Source organism: Rhodnius prolixus, unplaced genomic scaffold (genome assembly GCF_049639745.1).
Source record: "Rhodnius prolixus isolate KJV_2025 unplaced genomic scaffold, Rpr scaffold_4, whole genome shotgun sequence".
NCBI lineage: Eukaryota > Metazoa > Arthropoda > Insecta > Hemiptera > Reduviidae > Rhodnius > Rhodnius prolixus.
The window spans coordinates 30,525,304-30,549,045 of NW_027411614.1; the positions used below are offsets into that span (position 1 = coordinate 30,525,304).

The following is a 23,742-nucleotide window of genomic DNA, read 5'->3' on the forward strand; positions in this document are numbered from 1 at the left end:
ACCGCAAGAAAGTAAACGCTCGATACTCATATGAGTATTTAGAGGCACCTTTTCATTTAGGGGAAATTAATTATCTTTTCCAGCAACAATTGTGCACTTCAAAAATAGATAAATAGGAGAGACGAACGCGACGAGAAATTAGGCAAGAATCTTAAGTACTACTACATTGTTCATAGAGAGTACTTCCTATGTAATAAAAAGGTTTATTAGGATCAGTTCAAGTAAATAGTAAGTTCTTGTACGCATATAGGAAGGAAGTGTCTTGGAGTTCAGATTGTACTATTCTTCCAAATTGGTGCTTGTAAGCTGCAAATACAGCTGTATTAGCTCGTGGAAGGTATTAGGGCCCTTTACAGTTGAAAAGCCTAAGTAGAGATTATTTGTTTTTCGCAAAGAACACATTTTTATTGTTTCCTTGGTTACCACATGTGGCAAAATAAAAATATAAAAATTAAATTAAAAAAGTATCTTCCATTTACCTACTTCCTCAATCTGCTTTCATATCTTTCTGAAATCTTTTGTCATCCAGAACAAATTGGTACAGAAGTTTCTCCTTTTCCATCGGAGAGCATTCTTGGTCTTATACTTACAATGTACTCGTACACATACACAGTGGGAATACCTATTCATTTACATCACTTCGTATATGAAGTTGACGCATCCATTTTAACTTCAAGTTTAGACACATCAGCTCACATAATTTACAATCACATTTACACATTACAGAACAAGGCAAAAAGTGGACAGTCAAAATGAATAAAAAATGATCAAATTGTTTACATGCTAGTTCACTCCCTTGCGGAACTTTTGTCCTTCTGTATCCTATAAAGCAATCCTCTTTCTTGCACAGATATAGTGCATTAATTAGGCTCTTCATAGATTACGTGGTATCCACACACAGAACTTGAAAGTCAAGCAATGACTAACTTCTTCAGTTACCATTTGGACGACAATCCAAGTTAGCAATCGAAATAAAACACTAATTCACAAATTGCATATGTGAGATCCCTTGTAGTGTTCTGTATACTTAGTTTCCAATAAATAAAAAGTGTTTCACCATTACAAAAAATTAAAATTTTGTTTTCAAAGAAGAATATGTATTTTATAATATACTTTACATATAAACAAAATATTTATTGTCAAATTTTATTGTCACAGTTGATCCTAAAAAGTTATTTTTAGAAAATATCAAATTATTTTTTTTTCTTATAACAACTACTAGATTACAAAATATCAACTTAAGGTATAATTAATTAGCATAATAGGTAGGTCCACAAAATTTGAAGGTGGTACATCATCAAATAAATGCACTTTTGTGGGAGGCTGTTCAAAGAGCAATATAATTATAGAGAAAAAAAATTGAGGAAGACTATGCGGACATATTCTGAGTTTCTGAGCCCAGGAAAGTGAATACTGATACGTAATCGAACAAATATTACATTCGTCCAATCCAATGTAAATACATACATAAATATTAAATATTATAATAAATGCAAATTAAATGCATAATTTTCCATTATGCTTCATTTACAATGGAGAACGATCTGACTTTATGTGAAGCTCTCAATAGTAAACGAAGCATTAAACTATTCTAACAGGTACGTTTCATTAAATTTAACAGGGGCAAAAATATTTTAAAATATCACAGTAAATATTCGTACACATTACCAAATAGGGTCTTGTTACAAAAACAGAATTTGTATTTACTTGTATTTTGTTAGAGGGATGATTGTGCGTATGCTGCTAAGGGATAATTTCATAAATTTTTGTATAATTTATATTTCAATATTTTAAATATCTAATTTTTTTTAAAACATCTTTTGTTTGACAAGATATTGAAAAATGACAAGGTAAATATTTGTTCAAACTATCACTCCAATTGTGTTACTTGCTTTTGGATATAAGATTGTAATTATGGTTGGTGGAAATAATTGTGGTAACAAATTTGCAAAATGAAAAATACTCAGCAGAATAGGTAAATCATGTAATCATGAGTTTTCTAGTAACTAATAAAAGGATAAAAATATTTACTACCTTAAAAGTAAATCACATAACAAGAATTTTAGGAACATTCTAATAAAAATAATCTGATCGTCAAAAAAAATCTTCAAATGAAAATAGGATAGTTATTTAATAGAAGCGGAATCAAATAAAATGGGATTCAATTTGGTTTGATACAATACAAAATACAGGCAAAAGGATAATTAGTGCGACAGAAACTTATTGAAACCTATACTTTCTTTTTAATGAAGTTCGAAAAAATTAATTTTTTAATTTTATTTTTCGTGACTAGTCTCATGGCACATCATCCATTAAGTAAAGTAAACGTTTAGTGGCAAAGTGACAAGACCAACTTCAGAATTTAATGCTAACAAAGAATTCTTTCGTGGCTCCCCAGCAATACCCAAGTATGTTACAATGCTAATGTAAAGCTCCAAAGGCAAATATGCCTGACGTAATCTACGTCATAACCAGATTTTTGTTAATTTCAATTGCACAAGTACAACATTGTAAAAGTAAATGTCCAGTAGGTCTTTTACATCGCAGGGATTAGATCTTACTGCCTCTCTATTTTCTTAAAAGTATTTACAATACTTAAAAAAATAACAATAATGCAGTTCTAAACAATTTTCATTTTCTATTTTCAACATCAACACAAACTTAATCTTACCCATTTTTATCAATGTTTCTAACTTTGAAGGCAGTTTTCATCTTACAATGATCTTCCTGAGTTACATAATTTGTTAAAATATTTGGGGTTTTGTTTGATAATAAATTTCTTGAAGGGCATTTCTGGAACGTACTTTTAAAGGAATGAGGAAGATATCTTAAGCTTTTATAAGTATTCTTATGTTTTATAATCTTAAGTTACTTTCAAGTAAATGAATTAAATTAGAAAATTCAATTAAGAAATTAAAAAAAAAAATTACAGTTAAAAAGGAAAAAATATCCTAACGATTACAAATTTTCTCGACAAATAAGTTCGTATGATGGCTTTGATACAAATTGAAGTCATACCAAGAGTTTTCATATAAAATCACTTTGATGTAAAAGTCAGCGTGAAAAAAATTAACATTCTTATTTTTAAAATCATTAAACAGGGCAATAAAAATCAGTTCCGCATCACGCCCAAGTGGTAAAACAATTTTTTTTTGTAGCAAATTATGTAGGCCGACTTTTGGAAACGACTTCTGCAGGACTAATATTTAGACCAAGAAAATACATGTTTTCTCCCTAAAAATTAATATCCCAAGATTCAAAGAGAAAATTTAGGTAACATTCAATCTAAGGATTAGGAATCTTATGGTTTTTCTTCGTTAAATGAAAACATACTTTAACCCAAATTTAAAAATCAAGATTCCTGTTCTTGATCTAACTAGGAGCTCTCTTAACGCAAAAAGAGTGATCTTTCGAACAGTTGATTCATGCATTAAAATTGATCTCTATTAGAAATTTACATACACATATTAAGGTTAAACTTTTTGATCCTCTTTGGTATCCTTTTGAGCTTCCTGCCTTCTGTATTTCTTTGGAATAGCACATGTAAGTGCACTACCAGCAACCAAAGAAGCACTGAGTGCATTACTAGCATGAATTACTCCGATATGTTCAATTAACGTAGAATATCCGATGGTGAAAAGTATCCCAAAAATTTGACAGAATCCATTAAGTATACCAATACCTGTCCCCTCTGGTTCTGGATATGTCAACTCTGAACCTAATTCGAAACCAACCGGTAGATAACCAGTCATAAAAAATCTGAAATTAAAACACCAACAGTTAATTAACCTATATACAGATAATAAAAAATAAATACTAATTTTGTTGTTTGCCCCTGGAAATATTGTAGTATCACAAGGCAGAATTTTATAGGAAATACTCATTCCATTAATTACCTCAAATGTTTTGAACAATATGTATTATTAAAAAAGAGCACTCAGATATAGTTCCATATTTATGTCAAATCAAAGTTCTCTAGGATGTCGTTAACTTTCAGAATTTCCTAAGCTATTCTCATTAAAACTATAAAGTAAATGGCTTTTAGGCTCAGTGGGGAGTAGCTTTGCTCGTAACTTCACTGCTTCAGTTTAATAATTAAATTTCATAATTCTTAAATTAATAAAAAACATTATTAACATAATTACCCAAGGAATGCTGACGTCGCGTATACTACAAAAATTATGCCACAGTTTAACGTGTAAGTGAAAATCACCATACCAGCCAATGAAAATACATAAACTAAAATCGTGGTTTCTCTGAAAAAAAAATTCTTCATAAGTTAAATATTTTAAAAATATTATAATAATAATGAAGATAGCTATTTTTGTATGAAGATTTGTTCAGTGGTTTGGACAAGGCTGGAGCTCCGAGAAATTCTCTTTTTTAGAATAAACTTTTGAAAAAAACAATAAATAAAATCTTGTGAAGTGTAACTCAGCAATAATGGAAAAGGTTTAGTGTTCAGTGTGTTCCCCAATTGAAAACAGCTCGTACACTTAAATTTTCTCTGCCTAAAAACTATAACTTTTTGAGAGCCGAGAGAAGGAATTCACGTTGTTAGCTCGGTTTCCAAAGGCCAAAGATATTGAGACGTTTCTATTTTTAAAAGTCTTATTACCTCATGATGACATAACTGTTCCTTCAAGCTCAATTAGAGGACCATGCCCAACTTTTAAAACGCTTCAAATAAATGTCTTGAATAAATTATCACTTGCAATCACGTTTTCAAAAAAAAAAATTCCCTAATTGAAGCAAGTGGCAACATAACTGAGCTTATTAACGAAACGTTAGTTTGACAACTGAACCTCTGGAGTAGACATTTTGGCCAACCCTCTTGCAATGTAACGACGTGTTAGATTAAAAACATAAAAATGTTTTACCAACTAAGATTTTGCATGAGCCTGAGACCAAAATCAGCTTAGATATCTTAGAAAATGCAGCCAAAAGCCTCAACAGGAAAATAATCGTGTTAAGTTACAAAAGTAAACAGTAAAACGTACCAGTAATTTGAAGATCGAGAGTATATTTTCGTTTGATTTAGCTAATGATATCATTAGAGACGAGGAGCCCAGCCAAATCTAAATATTCACTTAGCAGCTTTTGAGCAAATGGCTGAGAATATCAGATATAGAAGGCCACTTTTCAGGGTATGATGGTCACATTTCCTAATAATATGTGTCAGGCTTCAAAGCGACTGATCATTACCAGTAATGTCATACTACACTTAAAGAACCCACTTAACTAGCAGCTTAAGAGGGTGTGGGAGCGGGAGTGAACGGGGCGAAACCGAAATGTAGCTTTTCGGTTAGCCTAGGAAAACTAGATACAGTTTTTCAGGCTGAGCTAGCTGCAATTAGGTTCTGCGCTACCGAGATTAAAGGGCGAGGAATTACTAATTCTAAGATCGTAATTTTCTCGGATAGTCAGGTTGCTCTACGAGCTATTAGTTCCTACCAAGTCAATTCAAGGCTGGTATGGGACTGTCTGGGTGCCATGAAGTAAATTAGTGACCAGAATAAGGTCTTTCTAGTTTGGGTACCTGGTCATTCAGGACACAAGGGGAATGAAGTGGCAGACTTATTGACCCGGGAAGGCTCCGCGGGACACTTCGTTGGCCCGGAGCCCTGCTTTGGGGTTTCAAAATGTGTTAAGTCTGCGGCCATTAACTCATGGGTGCAGATTAGGGCTCAGGAGTGGTGGCTTGCCACCACTGGGCTGAGACAGGCGAAGGAGTTCATCAGAGGATTCGCCGAGGCTGACCGCAGAATTATTCCGTCAAGGCCGTGGGGCTATAAGGATAATTGTAGGCCTATTAACTGGCCACTGCAGGCTCAGAAAACACATGCATCGCACGGGCCTGGCAGATGATAGCCTTTGTAGGTTCTGTCAGGAAGAGGAGGAAACGGCACTGCACGTGTTGTGTCAGTGTGAGAGGCTTGTATGGCTAAGGATGTTACTTCTCGGGGAGGAAAAACCAAGGCCTGAGAGCTTTACCCAGGAGCCACTCTCCAGAATTAAGAGTCTGATTAGGCGGACGGGTCTGGAGGGGGAGCTCTAAAGTCGGGGAGCCACAATAGATCCATAGGGGTCGCGGTGGCGTAGGCCTTGAGGCCGCCCTAATTTAATCTAATCTAACTAGCAGCTTATGAAACCGAAATTTTAGATTCCACCTTATTTGGAAAATTTCCCCTATTTAAAGAAGAAAATAACTAAAAGGCGAGATTCCGAGGAAAACTAAGATAAAACTCCTAAATTAAGAGACTCGCTTTCAGCCAGCGACCTGAATCTATTACAAAATTTCAGCTAGAGATTAAGGTTGGATCGTTCCATTTTTTCTTTTTATGAATGCGTCTAAGTTCAAAAACCATTGCTGAAACGGAACTACGTGTTTCATAAAAAAGCTACTATTTTAGATTAAATAAAACAAAACGGGTACAAGTTTGTTAAAAACATTATTTCGTATTGTCTTTTTCTTTCTTCATTAACAAAAATATAGTGCGAACAGACACAACTTTCTTTTACTTCAATTTTCAAGATTGTAACACACATTTTCTTCAAACTAGGAATTTCAACAAACTCATTTAACCAACCTTAATTGGGTTTTATGAACTGTGATCATACATTATATTGAAATGTTCGTTTGAAGGGGCTCTTCTACATATGTATAAAATCAAACCAATTTATACTTCCAGTAATTATTCAGGTTTTAATTCAGACATCGCTTAATAAATTGTAACAAAAGTTGGCGTTCCACTTACTTGAATTTTTTCGTTTTATCCAAAACAAAACCACAAACAACAGAACCTAAAGTTCCAGCTAATACAATCGTTAATCCAATCCTCCCTGCGTCCGTTCTTGCACCCTACAAATAAAATAATAAATGAATAAATAATACGTTAGAATAAGATAACTTAACCTCATTAGGTAAGAAGAAATTAACGAGTTATTTGGTACAAAGAATTTTTTTTAAATAATTGGCCCATCCATTTTTAATTGAATGTTGTACTGAAATGAAATAATTTTCATAGCAATGCATTGTGGAAATTATTCCGAAATTAAAATTCCAAGAATATATTACTACGAATAGTAAAAAGTACATTAGAAAATGTATACAGAGGTACAAAAATATTCTCATAACTTATAGAACTGAGCCGCCTTTATTTCTCTACTTTCAGAAGAGGGACTTAGTGTATGTATAATTTTAGATAGTGAGCTTACAATCATTATTTCGATATACAAAATGCGTAAAAATTTACTTTATATAATATTATTTTGTTTTTGTAATCAAATACAAAATTAAAACACAAACATTTCAGAAAGCTCAAATATGATAACTTGGTGCTTCATCAGCTCCAACTGGAAGTTTTGAACAAAGAGAAAACAAAAAGTGATTTAAAAAAAAAAAAGTAAGTATTTCTGTACACAAATAATCTTGTTGCAAAAAACTTTTTCACCGAAAAAAATAATTTTTAAGGAATATTGGAAGCGATATTGCCATTTTAAAAGCAATTTCAACATATTTATCTTCAAATGTAATAATAATAACACTTGGTAACTACATCTTGGCCTCCAATGACAGCCAAGTCAGAAGAGTTTTACGTCCGTTACGGGATACATTACGGGTACATCAGTCATTTGTACATCGGTTAACCTACTGTAAAAAAAATTATCTTAAATAAATTTTAAGTCCAAGACTGGGAATCAAACTCATTCCCATGTTTACTGTCCTTACCTCCAAACGCTCAGCAATCTTAAGGTAATAAAATTCCTACTGTTACATCATCTTCGACCATTAGAAGTAAATTATAGCAAAATAAATTTTGAAAAAGAAACCAACTGATTGGAGAAAGAGAAACTCTTAGTACCGTTCCTGATATTTTCCCTAATTAATAATTAATATTTTTAAGATGAAGGGGGTGAAAACTTAACAAATAATGCTTCAACTAGAATATTGCGAATTTTATGCATTACCACTATTATATAAGAGAAACATTAATTACCGGATATGCACTGAGTATCACAGTATTCAGTAAAGTGGATATGGCATAGAAAACTCCAACGTTAATACCGTATGATAATAGAAGCAAGATATATCCTGGATTTGTCATGAGCCGTTTTAATGAACCAGTGAAATCACTAACTTCTTCTTTTTGTTTTAGAGCTGCTTGACTTGGAGGCAGTGGTGGCTGATCTTCAAATACTGTTTAAACAATTAAAAGACAAATTCAATTATAAAATATGAGGTGTGAAGTAAATAAAGAAATAGAGTAACCAAAAGCATAGGGAAGAGAGTAATTAGTTCAATAGTAGCGATGGAGTTTAACTGTAGAAGAAGTGCGAAGGATATTTTACATGATTACAAAGGAATATAGATCATTTGATTGGAATGTTCGTGATCACTGGTAAAGGCAAAGGTAAAGATAAATGAAGGCAATGTCAATTTATCTGTCGTGCAACAGTAATGAGAGTTCGTCGTAGTGGGCTCCCAGGGAGAATTTGAAGAAAACTGAGAAGGAGTTCATCGCGATCTTTTAGGAAGCAGCTCACAGACAAAATAAAATATAAGGGCCACACCGATTGGGCAGCATCGCTCTACTCCATGACTTAAATATTCGTAAAAAAATCTCCTTAACAAAAACTTTCAGTTTTAAAAGTTAAGTATAAGGGTTGATTAAACGCCAAAAGGTACACAAATCAGCAGTTCCCAACATTTCATTAATACTTCATTGATATAATTTAAGTAATTTTACTGCATTAACTTTTCCTTCACATTTTTTAGAATTTATTAGATGTCACAGACCCTTATGCTGGCCAGTTCATTCATAATATTTTTTTATTATAATTATGATAAAATGAGTGATGAATTATTCTGAGTAGTCACATATACATGCATGTTAAAGTAGAAAAAAACAAAGTTAGAGTCGGCCACTTTTTAAATTTCAATCACGGAGGATTCAAAACAATATTTCAGTCTTAAATTCGTCTTACCGAAATATTCGTGAGCACAAATAACATACATTTAATAACAAGTAGATTATTCAACAATATTTACTCATTTCTCAATTGTAATTTAATTTAGTCCCCCTAATTTTACTTATGGTAAAATACTGGAATAATTAGCTGTCCTAAAAATATGCATATCTTTATTTTCTTTATTTTATATTACATATATATATAACATTGTGGGAAGAACACCTAGATTGAGAATGTAATTGAAGAAAACTATATTATTTGCGATAAAGCCAGATTATTTATTACTTATTATTACAAACGTTTGACTACAACATAAAATAACAATTACTTTAATCAAAGAATGAACTTAAACCAATGATTTTTATTTAAAAATAAAAATAAATGCATAAAATTATTGATGTAAAAAAAGTTTATGAATTTTTTAGCCTCTTATTTTTTTTATATTTTTTATAACGTTTTCTTTTTCACCTGTGATTAATAGTTTGATTATTATAGATAAATAGATATTACAGTCAATCTAAGTTAAATGGTGTGCTACTTGAGTAAATATTTTGTAGACGAAAATGGCCAGCATAAGGGTCTGTGACATCTAATAAATTCTAAAAAATGTGAAGGAAAAGTTAATGCAGTAAAATTACTTAAATTATATCAATGAAGTATTAATGAAATGTTGGGAACTGCTGATTTGTGTACCTTTTGGCGTTTAATCAACCCTTATACTTAACTTTTAAAACTGTAAGTTTTTGTTAAGGAGATTTTTGTACCTTTTGGATAGATTTTCCTTTTTGTCTATTTGCAAAGTTACATATCTGCTTTACTGTTTTTTTAAAATTTGGAATAAGCAATTCTATCATTATAACCTGATAAGGTGTTAAGTAGGAACCGTAACTACCACTGGAGAGATCTTTTTAAAGAATGATTATAGTTGCGGTCCCCAAACCATCCTCAATAACAATTTTTTTGAGAAAGCCTTTTTATATAAAATAGGAAGGTATTTGTACGTAAAAAGCAAATTTAAACTGCGATTTCAGACCTTCCTTTTAAGAGGAGTGAGAAAAATAAACGGGCGATTACAGTACTTCTTCCTAAAAGGCAAAGAGGCAAAGATTTTGAATCGAACGACAATTCATTAATGTATAAATAGTTTCACTCATTGATAATTTTAACGATTTCAGTACTTCCTCTTAGTAGGTGTAAGAGCATGATGGCACTTCACAGCCATGTAGAGGAGTTTTAATCACTTCTTCGTGCTAAATTTTATCAAAATCGGACAAAGCGTTATAGAAATATTGGTAATAATAGTTTTAGAAACGGCCTTACTTGGGTGGGGCAAACTCCCCTCCATATGAGGCGTAGCGACGAGACTTTTAAAGTGCAAATCTGTACAAAATTTCGATTCGAATGACACTTCATTCATGAAAATCAGTTAACTTGTCGATAATTTGAAACGATTGCTATACTTCCCCTTACTAGTGTAAGAGCAGATCGCCGCTTTAATGTTACGTAGGGGAGCCCTAACTCTATCATCCTACCAAATTTTATCAAAATCGGGCTAAGATTTACAGAGTAATTAGTAATAATAATTTTGAAGGGGGCCTTACATAAAGGGGGCTAACTCCTCTCTAATTCGGTGTACAGTGTCGAGACCCCCAAAAGGCACATCTACATAAAATTCCGAATCGAATGTCACCTCATTCATGAAAATCGGTTCTCGCGTTTAGGCGCTACGTAGTTTACAAAAAAGGTAACAACAACAAGAAGAAGAAGAAGAAGAAGAACAACAACAACAACAACAACAACAACAACAACAACAACAATTTCTGAAAATGCCGTTTTTGCTCATTTTCGGCAACTTTTTTCTCGAAATCTATTAGGTCTGGGGGGTTGCAAAAAAATTACAGCTATAAAGGAGGGTTTGCCCTATATTTTAAAGAAAATTTGGGAATTTTATCTTTTATAGAAAAAGAGAAAAAAATTGTCAAAGTTGGGTGTTTTTTAACGTTACGCTTTTTCGTGCACTTTTTGACGATCAATCCTTATACAACTGTCCTACCGGACAGTTTTAATAAATAGTATTTATGTACGAATTCCTCATCTTAAAAATGCACTTTTTTTCTGCAAATTTGGAACTAGAAAAGTTGTAGACAGGAACAGAAAAGGTAGCCACATGTATTTGGTAGCATATTGGGAAACGTTAATTATTTTAGAAGAAACTTCCATATAATGTTTGGAGACAAAGACAGTTCAGGCTTCTTGTACAAATTAAAATGTAACATTACTTATAATTACTCAATGGCTATTATAACTCACTGAAAATAATTAGAGCCAGTAATAAAGCTGTGAAACCGGCAACAAGCTTGAACATTAGTGAAAGTTGTGATCCTATAATTTCGAAGTTATTTGCTTCATTGACAATCGTTGGAGGTATAAGAAATCCAGCGGCTATTCCTAGCTGAAAAATGTATTTACTTAATTAATTTAAAAACAACAAATGAGATAAAAGTTAGTAGAAAGTTTTGTGCAAGTTTATAAGAATTCAATCCATTAAACTTTGAATTTAATTTTTTAAAGGAATTGTTTATATTTTTTCTGAACACATTTACTAACTTGATTGCCAAATACTCCAATAGCACAGGCACTGGATACTTCTTCAGTACCAAACCAAACAGCAGCTAATCGGGCTGGTACCGAGAGAATAAATACTTGAGAAATTGCAACCATTGATTGGCCAAGGAAGCCGATTATGAAAGAATCTCGTCCAGTAGAAAATACTTTAATGCCCGCTCCTAAGCAAGTACCAAGAGAGCCCAGAATAACGCAGCGTCGCAAGCCCTATAATCAAATTTACATCTTATATTATTATACAAAATAATTAACAAAATAGTAACAATCGTGTACTAAAAGAAGTTAAAATACCTTCAAACTTGAATTGAAATTAAATATATTAAAACTAACTTAGAATAAGCAAAACAATAAATAAAAAAGTGTAGAATCTAGTAATGCATTTTTTTTTTTTAAATAATTTTCAAGCAGTAGGTATTGCTTGCTAAAATAAATATTAAATATTTATTCAGAAATAAAAAATATATTCACGATTATGCCTTAGGTAAAATTGAAACTGAGGTAAATTCAACTTTATATTTGAAAAACATAAAAAACAAAAAATCCCATTGAAAGCCCAAGGTCAAAAGCTGCTTAATTTCGTCAAATATTCTTCTTTTATTACCGAATGTACGGTTAAGCAACTGAATCTGTAAATCACAACAAATCGTTGAGGAGTTAGAAAGTACTAATTTGTTCCTTATGTAAAGTAGAAAAAGATATTTGATAGAATTTTGATTATTTTGAAGTTGTACATTCATTTATTGACAAACCCAATCGCAAAATAGAGAATAAAACATTATAGAAAAAAGTAGTAAATGAGTTAACCATAAACAAACAAATTTTAAAAAGTGAGAACATAAAAAAATTTAACAAATATTAAACGAAACGATAAAAATCTAAATTAGTATTTAACATTAATTAACAAAATATAACTAACAAATCTAAAAATTAATAGGATTACTATTTTTTTTTTTTTTTTGAGGAACTGTGAAAAATTAGAGATAAGAAAAGATTTATGTTAGTGATTCTCGACCTTTTTTTTTGTTGCAGCATACTTTTAACAATTTCAAAATTTGGCAGTACACTAACAATTAGATAAGTTTAAAAGTATTTTACTTATCCATAATACACTGTGTAAAATAGTTTTTTTATTTTCAATATAAAATAAAATAATGTGTACTACAAAAACAATGTAGTTTTCTTTAATTTAAACTTTACTCGTAATAAAAAAAAAAGCGTTATAATTTTTATTGTATGCATTTCTAAAATTTGGCGGCACACTTCAAAACTTTCGCGGCAAGCAAAAGTGCCGCGACACAGTGGTTGAGAATCACTGATTTATACTGTTTTAAAGTGGAATAGACTAGTTGGAGTTGGTATAATCGTTTTGTTGGGCGCAGCTTTAATATATTTAATACAATCTTTTCCGAGGACTGATAAGTGAAGAGTAATTTTCTGTGTTGTAAAACATTTACAGATACAGAAGACAACTAAAAGTAGGTAGAGACATTTTTTAAGAAGGAGGAAATCAAAGAGCTCTTCATTATTTTAGTGTAGAAATGATAAATAATTGCCCTAGGTCTTCATGGTTGAGTTCCAATTGAGTATCGACAATGAACATATCAGAAGAATAGGTTTTGAACCTTTGAAGTCTAACTGCGTGAGCACCGCACACTGAGGAACATTCTAATATTGCTAGAAATATACTTAAGTACTTTGCACCAATAGGTCCAAATTTGATAAAAGGCCTTGGTAGCCCTTGATTTGAAACAGAGGGTTCTGCTTGCATTGTTTATGATGTAAGTGGTTTAGTTTTTAAAACGAAGTTCCATTAGATATTTAGGGTCTTTAAAAGATTATCATTATACAGCGCACATTGCCTTCTCAAATTGCTTCTGAACAATGAACTCATTACACTATTAAATTTTGTATTTTATTTTATTTTCTAATGGTTAAATACAGCTAGGCATTCATTGAATCGTAATACTAATGCAAAAAATGCAATTTGTTATATGAATAAACTATAATGAAACTTTGGATTAGTGCATACTTACAAATTTATCCAACGCCCAAGATCCAGGTACTATCAAAAATATATAGGATACCATATATACCATTGAAGTCCATTCAACAAATTTCCCAGAAATATTATAATATTTCTCTACTACATCACTAATTATTGAATATTGTATCCACTGCATTGAGTTTGACATTGAATAAAACACGAAGAGTGCAAGCATTACCCATCTCCTTCTGTAAATTTTGCAATCTGAAACAATAGATTACCATGATTATTTTCGAAATGAATTCATAATAAAGTTCTCAAGAAACGATAACTGCAAAATCTTAATTTTCAGTTTTGGATAATAAGTAAATGTACGGATATTCACAGAGCATTCTATTGTATTAATTTACTTTCTAACCAAGATAATACTTTCTAATAACATATCTAACCTAACCATTCACACAGACCTGACGATTTCCTTCGAATCCGATTTAGGCAAATCCCGTTATCTGAAATTCCATTCCAAACTAGCTCCTCGTTTTAATCTGCTTATCTAAGCCCTCACAACTCTCTAACTATTGCCAAGCAACCATCTGGAAGCCTGAAGACACCTGTCCAGAAAGACAATAGCACTCCATGACGCCTTAATGGATCAATACGGCTGTCATCTTTGGATGGCCGCCGTTTACAGGTCTAAGACATTGTGTGGACTCTGGCCTTGAACCATAGATATACATTAAGTATATATTCTCTGTTTTACTTGCTGCACCGTAAAGTACCGTTGTAAAATTCTTAAAATTAATATATGTATATGTATCTCGGCATCTTTCTGAGTTGTGTGCGAGTTATGTTTAATAACATCGTTAATGTTCAAATTTTATATTCTGAGTTGATTCTTCAATTTGGAAAAAAATACGTTTTCATGAGGCTTGTAACATACTGATTCTCTTTTCTAGTATTGAGTTCAGCGAAAATTGTCAATCTGAATGACCTCATTCTTCCGCTTAAGAGGAGCATTGAAAGTAAAAAAGTTAATATATTACTGAAATTAATAATTAATATAATAGCCCATTTTTAAAATACTTACGTTTTCCGTAATGTTCTATGTTGGTATGCAGAACAGAGATGAACAAATTGATTCGCCTCTTAGATCATAAATTACGTAGCTGATTGAGGTTTTAATTATTTAATATATACATATTTCACAAAATGTTTAATTATATACATATATTAGGATGAAATTGTTAGCTCATTTAAATATGCATGAAGGGAAGTATTAGCTGTTTTTGATTAGACCTTTAGAGAATTCGTAGTAGAAAACGTGCAAAATAAATAAAATAAAATAATGTTTTTATTTCGATAATGATTTTTACAAGTATATAATTTAGGTAACCTCGTGTTTCTGCTACCTTTCGAGAAATATTGGATGCTTTATTTAAATAATTATTTTTATTTATAATTTGTTTTTAAGTTAAGGTGCGTCAGCATCTGCCTATTCAGTTGCTTGTCGTTACAAGACGTATCGGACGGCGTACTGTAAGAGGCTTTTAGGAAGGAAAAACTTAAGGGCAGTCAGATGGACTCGAACCAGAATCTCCGCGTGGAAGTTCAGGACACTAACAATTAAGTTAATTCCTCGTCTTCACTAAAGAAGTTCCTTAAAGTAATAAAGTGAGAGAAAAAAAAATATGAATACACGTTAATATAATGTATTTGATTTCTCTCAAAAATTCCACTCGGAACCACAAGTGATATAGAGGATTCCACCTCTTTCATGAATAGCGGTTTATTTTTTTTTGAAAAAGAAATACTGATTTCAGTATTAGAATTGGACTCAAGATATTGCAGAGTGTTTCATATCTAAAGCTGGTAAGAGGAGAAAGTAAAGAAGAGAGTCGGAGAATTTGACTTCTTCCATTATTTACCACAAATATTATCAAATTTGGATAGCAGTGTACTTAGGTACAAAGAAGATATTTAGTTTATGTTGCTTAAAACGCTGGATAATAATAACAAATTGCAGTTTTTCATTCAAACAAATTGAGAAGAAGTAAAGTTTTTTTTTTTGTAAGAACTGATATCCGCAACTAATGTACCGTAAATTTTCTTCTGTACGGAACAGTAACGAAGTGAGTACAAAGGGTGTTGTGTTGTAAAGCAGCCACTAAAGGATGAAGGTGATCCATTAACAATAGGGGTTGAAAAACCGGTAATTCTTGTCTTTGAGTACAAGGGAATTCCTTTCTGATACAGTTTGAAATTGCATTGCATTTTGAAATTCATTGCGTAAGATCACTAATAAAACATATATTACGCGAATATGCTAGTAGTTTAAACTAAAATGAGACTAATTTTTCTTATATCTAAAAATCAATGAATAATTTACTGCACGTCAAGAACATAATTTTAACTGTGTGAGAAATGAAAAGTCACTTAATTTACTATTTACGCCTAAGATTATAATTACAACTGGAAACATTATTTCTCCTTTGTGAATGAATGTAAATATTGAATATTCTGGATTTAAACCTGCGAGAATTCATTCATTCTCAATTTATTATGTTTTAATTTATATGGCGTTTCGACAAATTTATTGCCGTTTATACTGCGTATTGTTTGTGAATTACAACCTATACAATATGCTAGAAACTCATAACTAGGGAACGGATTCGTATGTATTTACATATTTTTTTCTAGGCAATTTACAGACGTTTTTGAACTAGAAGTATTCGTACTGACACTCTTTAAGCCGTTTGAGCCTACTTTTATTTCACATATTTCCACATATTTGGATGTTATCGCATATTTATACATATTTGATTAAAATAAATAAATATTTCTACATATTTAATCAAAATATGTACATATTTTTTTCATATTTTTCATTTTGGGCATATTTTCATAATTGGGAGGTGGTTGACAGGAACTGTGAACCACAGACTGTGAATCACAGTGGTTAAAAAAGTGTTTTTAAAAGCACCAAGTCGCATTAAAATGCTAAAAGATCTCTATCCAGACTTGTGCCTTCCGCCAGAACCAATATTGACAAGATGGGGTACTTGGCTGGAAGCAGCTCAGTATTACTATGAAAACTACAATAAAATCAAGAATGTCCTTTCACATCTCGAAGACGAAGCAGTAGCGATAAATACATCCAAGTCTTTATTCGAGAAACCTAATTTAAGGAACGACCTTGCATTCATTTCTGACAATTGCGTATTTCTTGCACAAGCCATTACCCAACTTGAGTCCCAAAATGTTCGACTGACAGAAAACGTGTCCAACGTTAAAAAAGTCATCGAAAAGGTGGAAGGAATACCTGGGAGTAAGGGAGATCTGATCAGATCAAAACTGGTAGACCTACTGAGCAAGAACAAAGGGTGGGAGACCATCTGTCAGATTTCTGATATTATCAGTGGAACAGAAGTCACCTCAGAACATCGTGGACCCTTTACAACCAACGAGATAACTTCTTTCAGCAAGGCACCTATAACATCTGTAGATGTTGAACGATCTTTTAGTCATTAGAAGTCCATCTTACGCCCAGATCGTCGTCACTTTACGTTCCAACATTTGAAATTTCATGTGGTTGCAAACAATTTCGAAGAGTGAAGTTTTCAAAATTGAAAATTTAACACATCTTTTTATAAATAGTAAATATATTCTTTTCTTGTATAAATAATTATAACTTGCCCCCCCCCCAAAAAAAATCCATTTTCATAAAAAAAAAATGTCCATTTTACTTAAATATTCCAGAAAATATTTTAAGAAAATCACATATTTTCCACATAATTGACGAAAATAAATGCATATTTTAGTTAAATATTTGGCATTTTTAAATACATAAAAATCCGTTCCTTACTCATAACAAACTAACCTAATAACGCCCTGTAGAACATAATAAAATTGTTGAATCTTTAGCGTATTATAAGAGTTGTTTCATAGACAGAATCTTCTTTTGTAAAAATTTAATTATTAATATTATTATTTAAATTTAAATCGCATCGACATTTGGAGCTCTCATTGTGAAATGCCGGCTTCCGAAAGGCATTTTACAGCTACTTTGTCCATCACCGGACAAGAGCTGCAATGGTTCCTATAATTTTCTTTGATAATTATTATTGACAGTCATTAATATTTATTTTGTAAGACTGTTATTGACGCAGCTATAAGTGACTAGTTCAATCAATAAATTTTGTTAAATTCTTTCTAAACTCTGGCTATTTTCCGTGTTATTTGATGTGTAATGATGTATAAACAATAAAATAACTAGAGAGACATTTTATTAGTAAAAGCATTAAAGAAAATTTCGCATATCTGATAAGTAAATAAATATTAAATCAATAATTTCCATATTTGTTGCATACAATTAAGTATCATTGGAAGCCAGTATCAATTCATAAAATAAAACTTGTTCTGTCCAGAAGTTTTTAACGGATTTTTTTGTTTCTTCTAGTTTTATTTTATTTTAAATTATCATATTTGAACCTTGACAACATATGGTATCTTCTGCTCAAATTCTTCATTCATTGTGACAATTTCTATCATTTTTTTTAACAGCGTTGACAAATTTTAAATAATACAAGCTTAGGTTTCGATTATTCATTCGTAATTTTTCAAACTCATGAATTATATTTATTTATTTATTATTTAAAGAACACTTATTGCTGAATTTATTTCAAGTGGTTTAAATGACACATTACAGACGCATTCTCTTATCATGAATTATTATTTTTCTACACGTAACCTCTTTACAACAATGGGATGACTCTTTAGGATTTTTATAAGATTTAATAATCTTGCGAAAGAAAAAAAGGATCTTTTTTTTTATTGCTTTAACAAGAGAGGTTATTGTAACTTATACCGGAAATGTCTCCTCCGGCCGAAGAGGATTCTACAAATTAGGTGAATATAAAATAAATAAAAAAATCCTAATTTGATATTTTCTCCAAAATGGCTTCTAGGATTGTCGATGAACTTTAAGTACAGCAAAAGCTCTTTATTCGCGGGGTATATGTTCCATAAATATGCCGCGAATACAGAAACCGTGAATACGGAATGGTAATTTATATGGGATTATAGGGGATACGTTCCTAGCTGACAAAATAAAAAAAAAAAAAAACAAATATAAAAAATCAATTTAATTGAAGTTTTTGAACATTTTGATTAATTATCTTAAGGCTTAGGCAATGGTTTGAAGAATTTTGTAATTTTCTCTTGCTTGGCAGTTTTTAAAAGCTTTTGTTTGCAGTCAAAGTTTGAACTTGCCACTACAACTACCATCAGGTTCTTTAAAATGAGCGTAAAGATACTTTGCCTTCACCCGGACCATTGGACCACTCAGGGGCACCTTTTTTTGATTGCGGTCTTCGATCCATAATGGCAACGCCACTTCCATTTTTTCTATTGCTGGATCACGAACAATTGCTTTCATTCTGTGCGTTTACATTCTCAAAAACACCGATCGCGGCGAAGGCAGCTTATGCCAAAGTCCTCGGCGATATCATTTAACAACATACTTTAGGCAAAGTTGTAATAAGATCTATTTTACTTTTTTTATTAGTCCATTTGACGGCATTTACAAAGGATATTGGGTTGGATACCTATTGGAATCCTTTTATTATCATAGTGTACTTCCGCGAATATCCGCGAATATAGGAATTGGGTCGCATTTTTTTAATCCGCGAATAGTGTAAACGCGAATGAAGGAAGCGCGAATAAGGAGCTTTTACTGTACACAATTGCATTTATCTTTTTCTAGAAACGTTCGCCTCAGGGTAGTTCCTGGTGAAGAGCTGTAGTACGCTTTCATATAGTAAGTTTCAATTTCACTGTAATGCATGGTTTTCAATTTTGGTAATGATTTTCATATAACATTTTTTTTCTCTTTGGGATTATCTATTACGATTCTTTTCTTTTTTTTACATGGAGTAGCCATCATTGCCGACTTGTTCAACTATATCTTTTATTCAAAACGTTTTATATCCAATAAAAAGTAAGTACTTATACTTTTCAGTAATAAATAATAAATAAAATGCATACAAATTTACATGAATTTATATAACACCATAATGTATGCTTTTTCGCATTGAGGGAACCAAACAACGGCAATTCGGCATAATCACAATACTCTTAGGTACCTCACCATCAACATATAATAGAACTTGTTGAGAGGGTGATAAATTTTGTGCATTTTTTTGCTCGCTTGTGTAAAAAAAAGGCGATTTTTAGGAAAATGATCAATGCGAAGGTTTACGTCATAAAAATTATAATTAATAAAAAATTATCTTAATCGATATAGCAGATAAAGTTAAAACTTGATAATAAAGGAATCAATTTAGAGCTTGTAAGATATTTCCTCTATAGTAGCTCTAAAAGATTTTCTTTATATTTGGCATTATCATTGTATTCATACAGACTTGCAACTTCCATTTAAAAGAGTTCTCTTGGACAATTTATTTTAGGGCAGTTTTGAGAAGATACAGGTTTTCAATTAACATTTAAATGACTCTCGAATGTTATGTAATATTTATAGGTGTTAGTTAAATTCCATTTTCGAAAAAATAAATTAAAAATGGCCTGACTGGGAGTATGAATCACGTGCTTGTCCAATGTTTCATCGTGATTTACTTAATAAAAATGATTTGTTAAAAAAAAGTGACTGTTGCTGCCCCTGATAGCTGGTACTGGGCAAGTATTGGGATCGTTAATAATTTTCATTATTATTATTTTATTTTATTTATAGAGATAGTTTGCCACGTACTCGATAATGACAAGTCATGAAATTAATTTTAAGGAGAATATTTGGGACGTGCCATTTCACTTGAAGTTCTCCTATTTATTACTAGAATCAATATTGATTTTATAAATGTAAACAATTCAAATTTGAAGAAAACCTTTAAAATGAGTAAGTTGTATTAGTGGTAACACCAATCTGTTTATAAAATAAAGTCCAAAATGGAGCATACAAACTTAAAAAAAATTAAAAAAAGTAGGTTAGTAACATTTAAATAAACATGCAGATAAATAAAGCGCGCTAAAGATAAAAATGATACTGGAGCTACAAGTATAACACGTGGATTGTCATGCTGACATCGTAAACATCATCCTAAACATAATAATAGTTTTCAATAGAACTGTTGTTCTATCTTTAAAACTAATAATTCTGTTCAGTTAATTTATTTTAGTTGCATTCAATTAGTTAAATTAAAACTAGTGATAGTTTTTGGTAACTAATGATACGTTTATCATTAAATTGGTTAATTAAGTTTGTTTGGTATTTCCACTTTATAATCAATATTCTCTTTAAAAAATAAACTTAATGGTTAAATATTTTTAGCAAAAAAAGTTAAAGAAATATTGCATACCTGGGCCAACAGGTACTTCCTTGTAATCCATGCTTTTTAAGAAGTAAAAAGAAAAACTAAAAGATTACCTTAAGCAAAACAATGCAAAAAAAACTTAAACTTTAATAGTGCAGAGGATTACTTTAGTGCGTGAAAATGTTAATATCTAACAAAAATTTTAATAAAAATTAAATAAAATAGGAACTGTGCAGTAATGGTGCGCTCTACAGTGGAAGGTGCAAAGGGAACTGACTGATTGGTTTGGGAGTGTTCAGTTAACGAGGAATATGTTAGAAAACCATACGATTAGGACATGCGCATATTACTGAATCTATACGCTGTTCAAGTGTAGGATGATCAGAAACAGAAGGGGCGCCCAAGGGAATTACCAAAATGGTTTATCATGTATTTTTGAATGATAGTGCTTATCAAATGTTTCATCCTTTATTTACTTAATAAAAATGATTTGTTTAAAAAAAAAAAAAAAAGTGATGGTTGCTTTCTCTTGTGGAATGGTGCAAGTATTGTCCAAAAAACACTTTTTAAGCTTTCAAAAGGTACGAACAAATGTTTGTATGAGAGTGTGAATGAATACTTCAAAAACAAGATAAGTTCAAAATTTGATTCGTTCGATTGAGTAGACGCTTACCCACTGCAGCAGTGGTGACGTTACTCAATAGATTTCCAGGTATTCACGGATTTCTCAAAAACAACTACGATCATTGCTTTCATTTAAACCTTACATGTATTCGCTTTTTATGAAACAGTTTCCAAGTGAATTTATTTTTGTTTTCACAAAATTTCTTTTCACAAAACTGCCATATTAAGTATAAAAATTAAATTTGATTAAAATCTAAAATCGAAAATTAATATTTTTCTTTTGTCATTTTTCTCAACATTTTTTAAATACTGACTACAAAGACCTATACTCATAAATTTTTGTTTAAAAACCAATTAAAAGAAAAGTTCTAACTTAGCAAGAAGTTAAATGATGAAATTGAACTAATTTTCGCATAAGTAGCGTACAGAAGTAGAGTATTCAAATTGTTTTTTTTTGACAGTGTGAAAAAGCGCCTCATTTTTCCGACAACTCCCGGAGTTGGCCGAAATTCTTTGAACCCAAGATACAACAAAGCGAAAAGCAGTAGCTTCGCTATAACTTTATAACTTTATGCTTCTTTGTTCATAGATTATGTCGTTTTTCCCTCAAAATGGTTAAATGTTGGAAAAATAAGTGTTTATAAAACATACAAAGAAAATCGATGTTTTCTTTTTTTAGAAAAATACATAATACTGTATAGGCTCAGCCTTAGAACCAAAAGAGAAGCTAGCCACTGGGGACAATCTTTGTGAATGAGAGAACCACTCTTTGACTACTTTACCAGGCTTTAAAGGCACTCAGTATACCATACTCACAAGAACTATCCTCCTTGCTGCATACAAAAATTCAGTTAAATTTTACAGACTTCATGGCAGCATTGAATTTTGCTGGAGAGTTGCCCTACATAACTAGGAAGTGTTATAGTTGTACCACAAATAAAATCAGTTATAAATGAATGTGTTTGGTTATTTATACTATCCACCACGTGGCAGTGCCACCATCAATTCCGGGAAGTTTCGCTTTTAGATTTAAAACCAGCGTCCTTGATTCAAATGTCACTGGAGAATGTTTCTAATTAAAATGATGACGCTTATATATTTTATACTAAGTTTAAAGAAATTCTAAAACTAAATGTTGTTGGATACTGAACTCATATCTTCTTAAGAAGTAGTTGCTTATCGGCTGTTTTTTTTTTTTAATGTACAAAAAGTTTAAAAAACAGTAATGTCTTTTAATATTATTCTCCCCTAACTTTCGTAAAGCTTTACATTTCAACTTCAGGTGACTACCATATTAATGTAAATAATTAAATAAATAAACAAAAAGCAAAACACCAAATACAATTTTTATGTCATTTCTTTAGCGTGTATTACTTAAAATGAGGTCAAAGATTGTCGTTAAAAAAAAAAAAAAAAATGGAAACCCACCAAAACAAAGTTAAAAAAAAAGTTGATATTTTTAAGCTACTAACTCGTTTCGTAACTTCTCACGTCATTACATTTTCATCCTTAACTCGACGAATTTGGAGGAAAAGTAGTTAGTGGTTGAACCCAGGTTATAATTGTTAGTGTAATATGTGTTTATTGAATGTACAAACACACAGTTCAATGCTTACTAATTTTGTCATACTACAAATTATGGAAATTTAATTGTCAGAACTGCCTAGAACTAATTTTCTTAGGAAAGTATTACAAATTAACGTATGTGAAATGTAAACAAGGTGTTGAAAGGAAAATCGTGACAGGTTTTTCTTTTAGAAATTTCAAAAAATAAATAAAAATTCATTAATGGCTCTTCTGATTTAAGCATTTCTTTTGAAATTGAAATTTTTGTAACTATCTAACCCTTTTTAATTATATTTAACGTACATTTTACCCACAACCTACCACGCCCTCTTCTAGGAGTGGTCAAAATAAAATTTTCCAGGCGAAATGTTTCAAATAAACGTGAAACAACACGAAAAGAGTCCAAACATATTTGGAATCGTTTTTCATAAAACAACTCAGTAAATTGGTTGGAGAAATTTGCTTGCTAAAATGCAGTAGCTCTAATAATTGGACCCATTCTAAATATATAGGTACTATATTATATTTTTAGCTTGGTGATTTTTTAGTTTTATGAATCTTTTTTTTTCATACAAACACTCCCTTTCTTAAAAACCACAGGTACTGATTTAGAAGACCGCAAAACGGATATTTCTTTTTAAAATCTGA

The 23,742-nt window shown here is 31.3% G+C and overlaps 1 protein-coding gene across 5 annotated transcripts in view; it reads right to left on the reverse strand.

Annotated features, from left to right (window-relative positions):
- Positions 1 to 1,075: 1,075 nt before the first annotated feature.
- HisT (Histamine transporter) overlaps positions 1,076 to 23,742 on the reverse strand; it is a 41,092-nt gene continuing 18,425 nt past the window's right edge. For 2 of the 5 annotated variants that reach the window (XM_074130237.1, XM_074130236.1), the window contains exons 3-9: positions 13,632 to 13,846; positions 11,581 to 11,805; positions 11,284 to 11,425; positions 8,001 to 8,200; positions 6,759 to 6,862; positions 4,146 to 4,256; positions 1,076 to 3,759 (exon numbers count right to left, since the gene is read on the reverse strand). In XM_074130237.1, the coding sequence (XP_073986338.1) occupies positions 3,474 to 3,759; positions 4,146 to 4,256; positions 6,759 to 6,862; positions 8,001 to 8,200; positions 11,284 to 11,425; positions 11,581 to 11,805; positions 13,632 to 13,846 (1,283 nt within the window). In that variant the 3' untranslated portion in view covers positions 1,076 to 3,473. Of the gene's footprint in view, positions 3,760 to 4,145; positions 4,257 to 6,758; positions 6,863 to 8,000; positions 8,201 to 11,283; positions 11,426 to 11,580; positions 11,806 to 13,631; positions 13,847 to 14,049; positions 14,280 to 14,669; positions 14,749 to 20,949; positions 21,164 to 23,742 lie in introns of those variants that run through there. The other 3 variants (XM_074130239.1, XM_074130241.1, XM_074130240.1) reach the window with 3 other exon arrangements.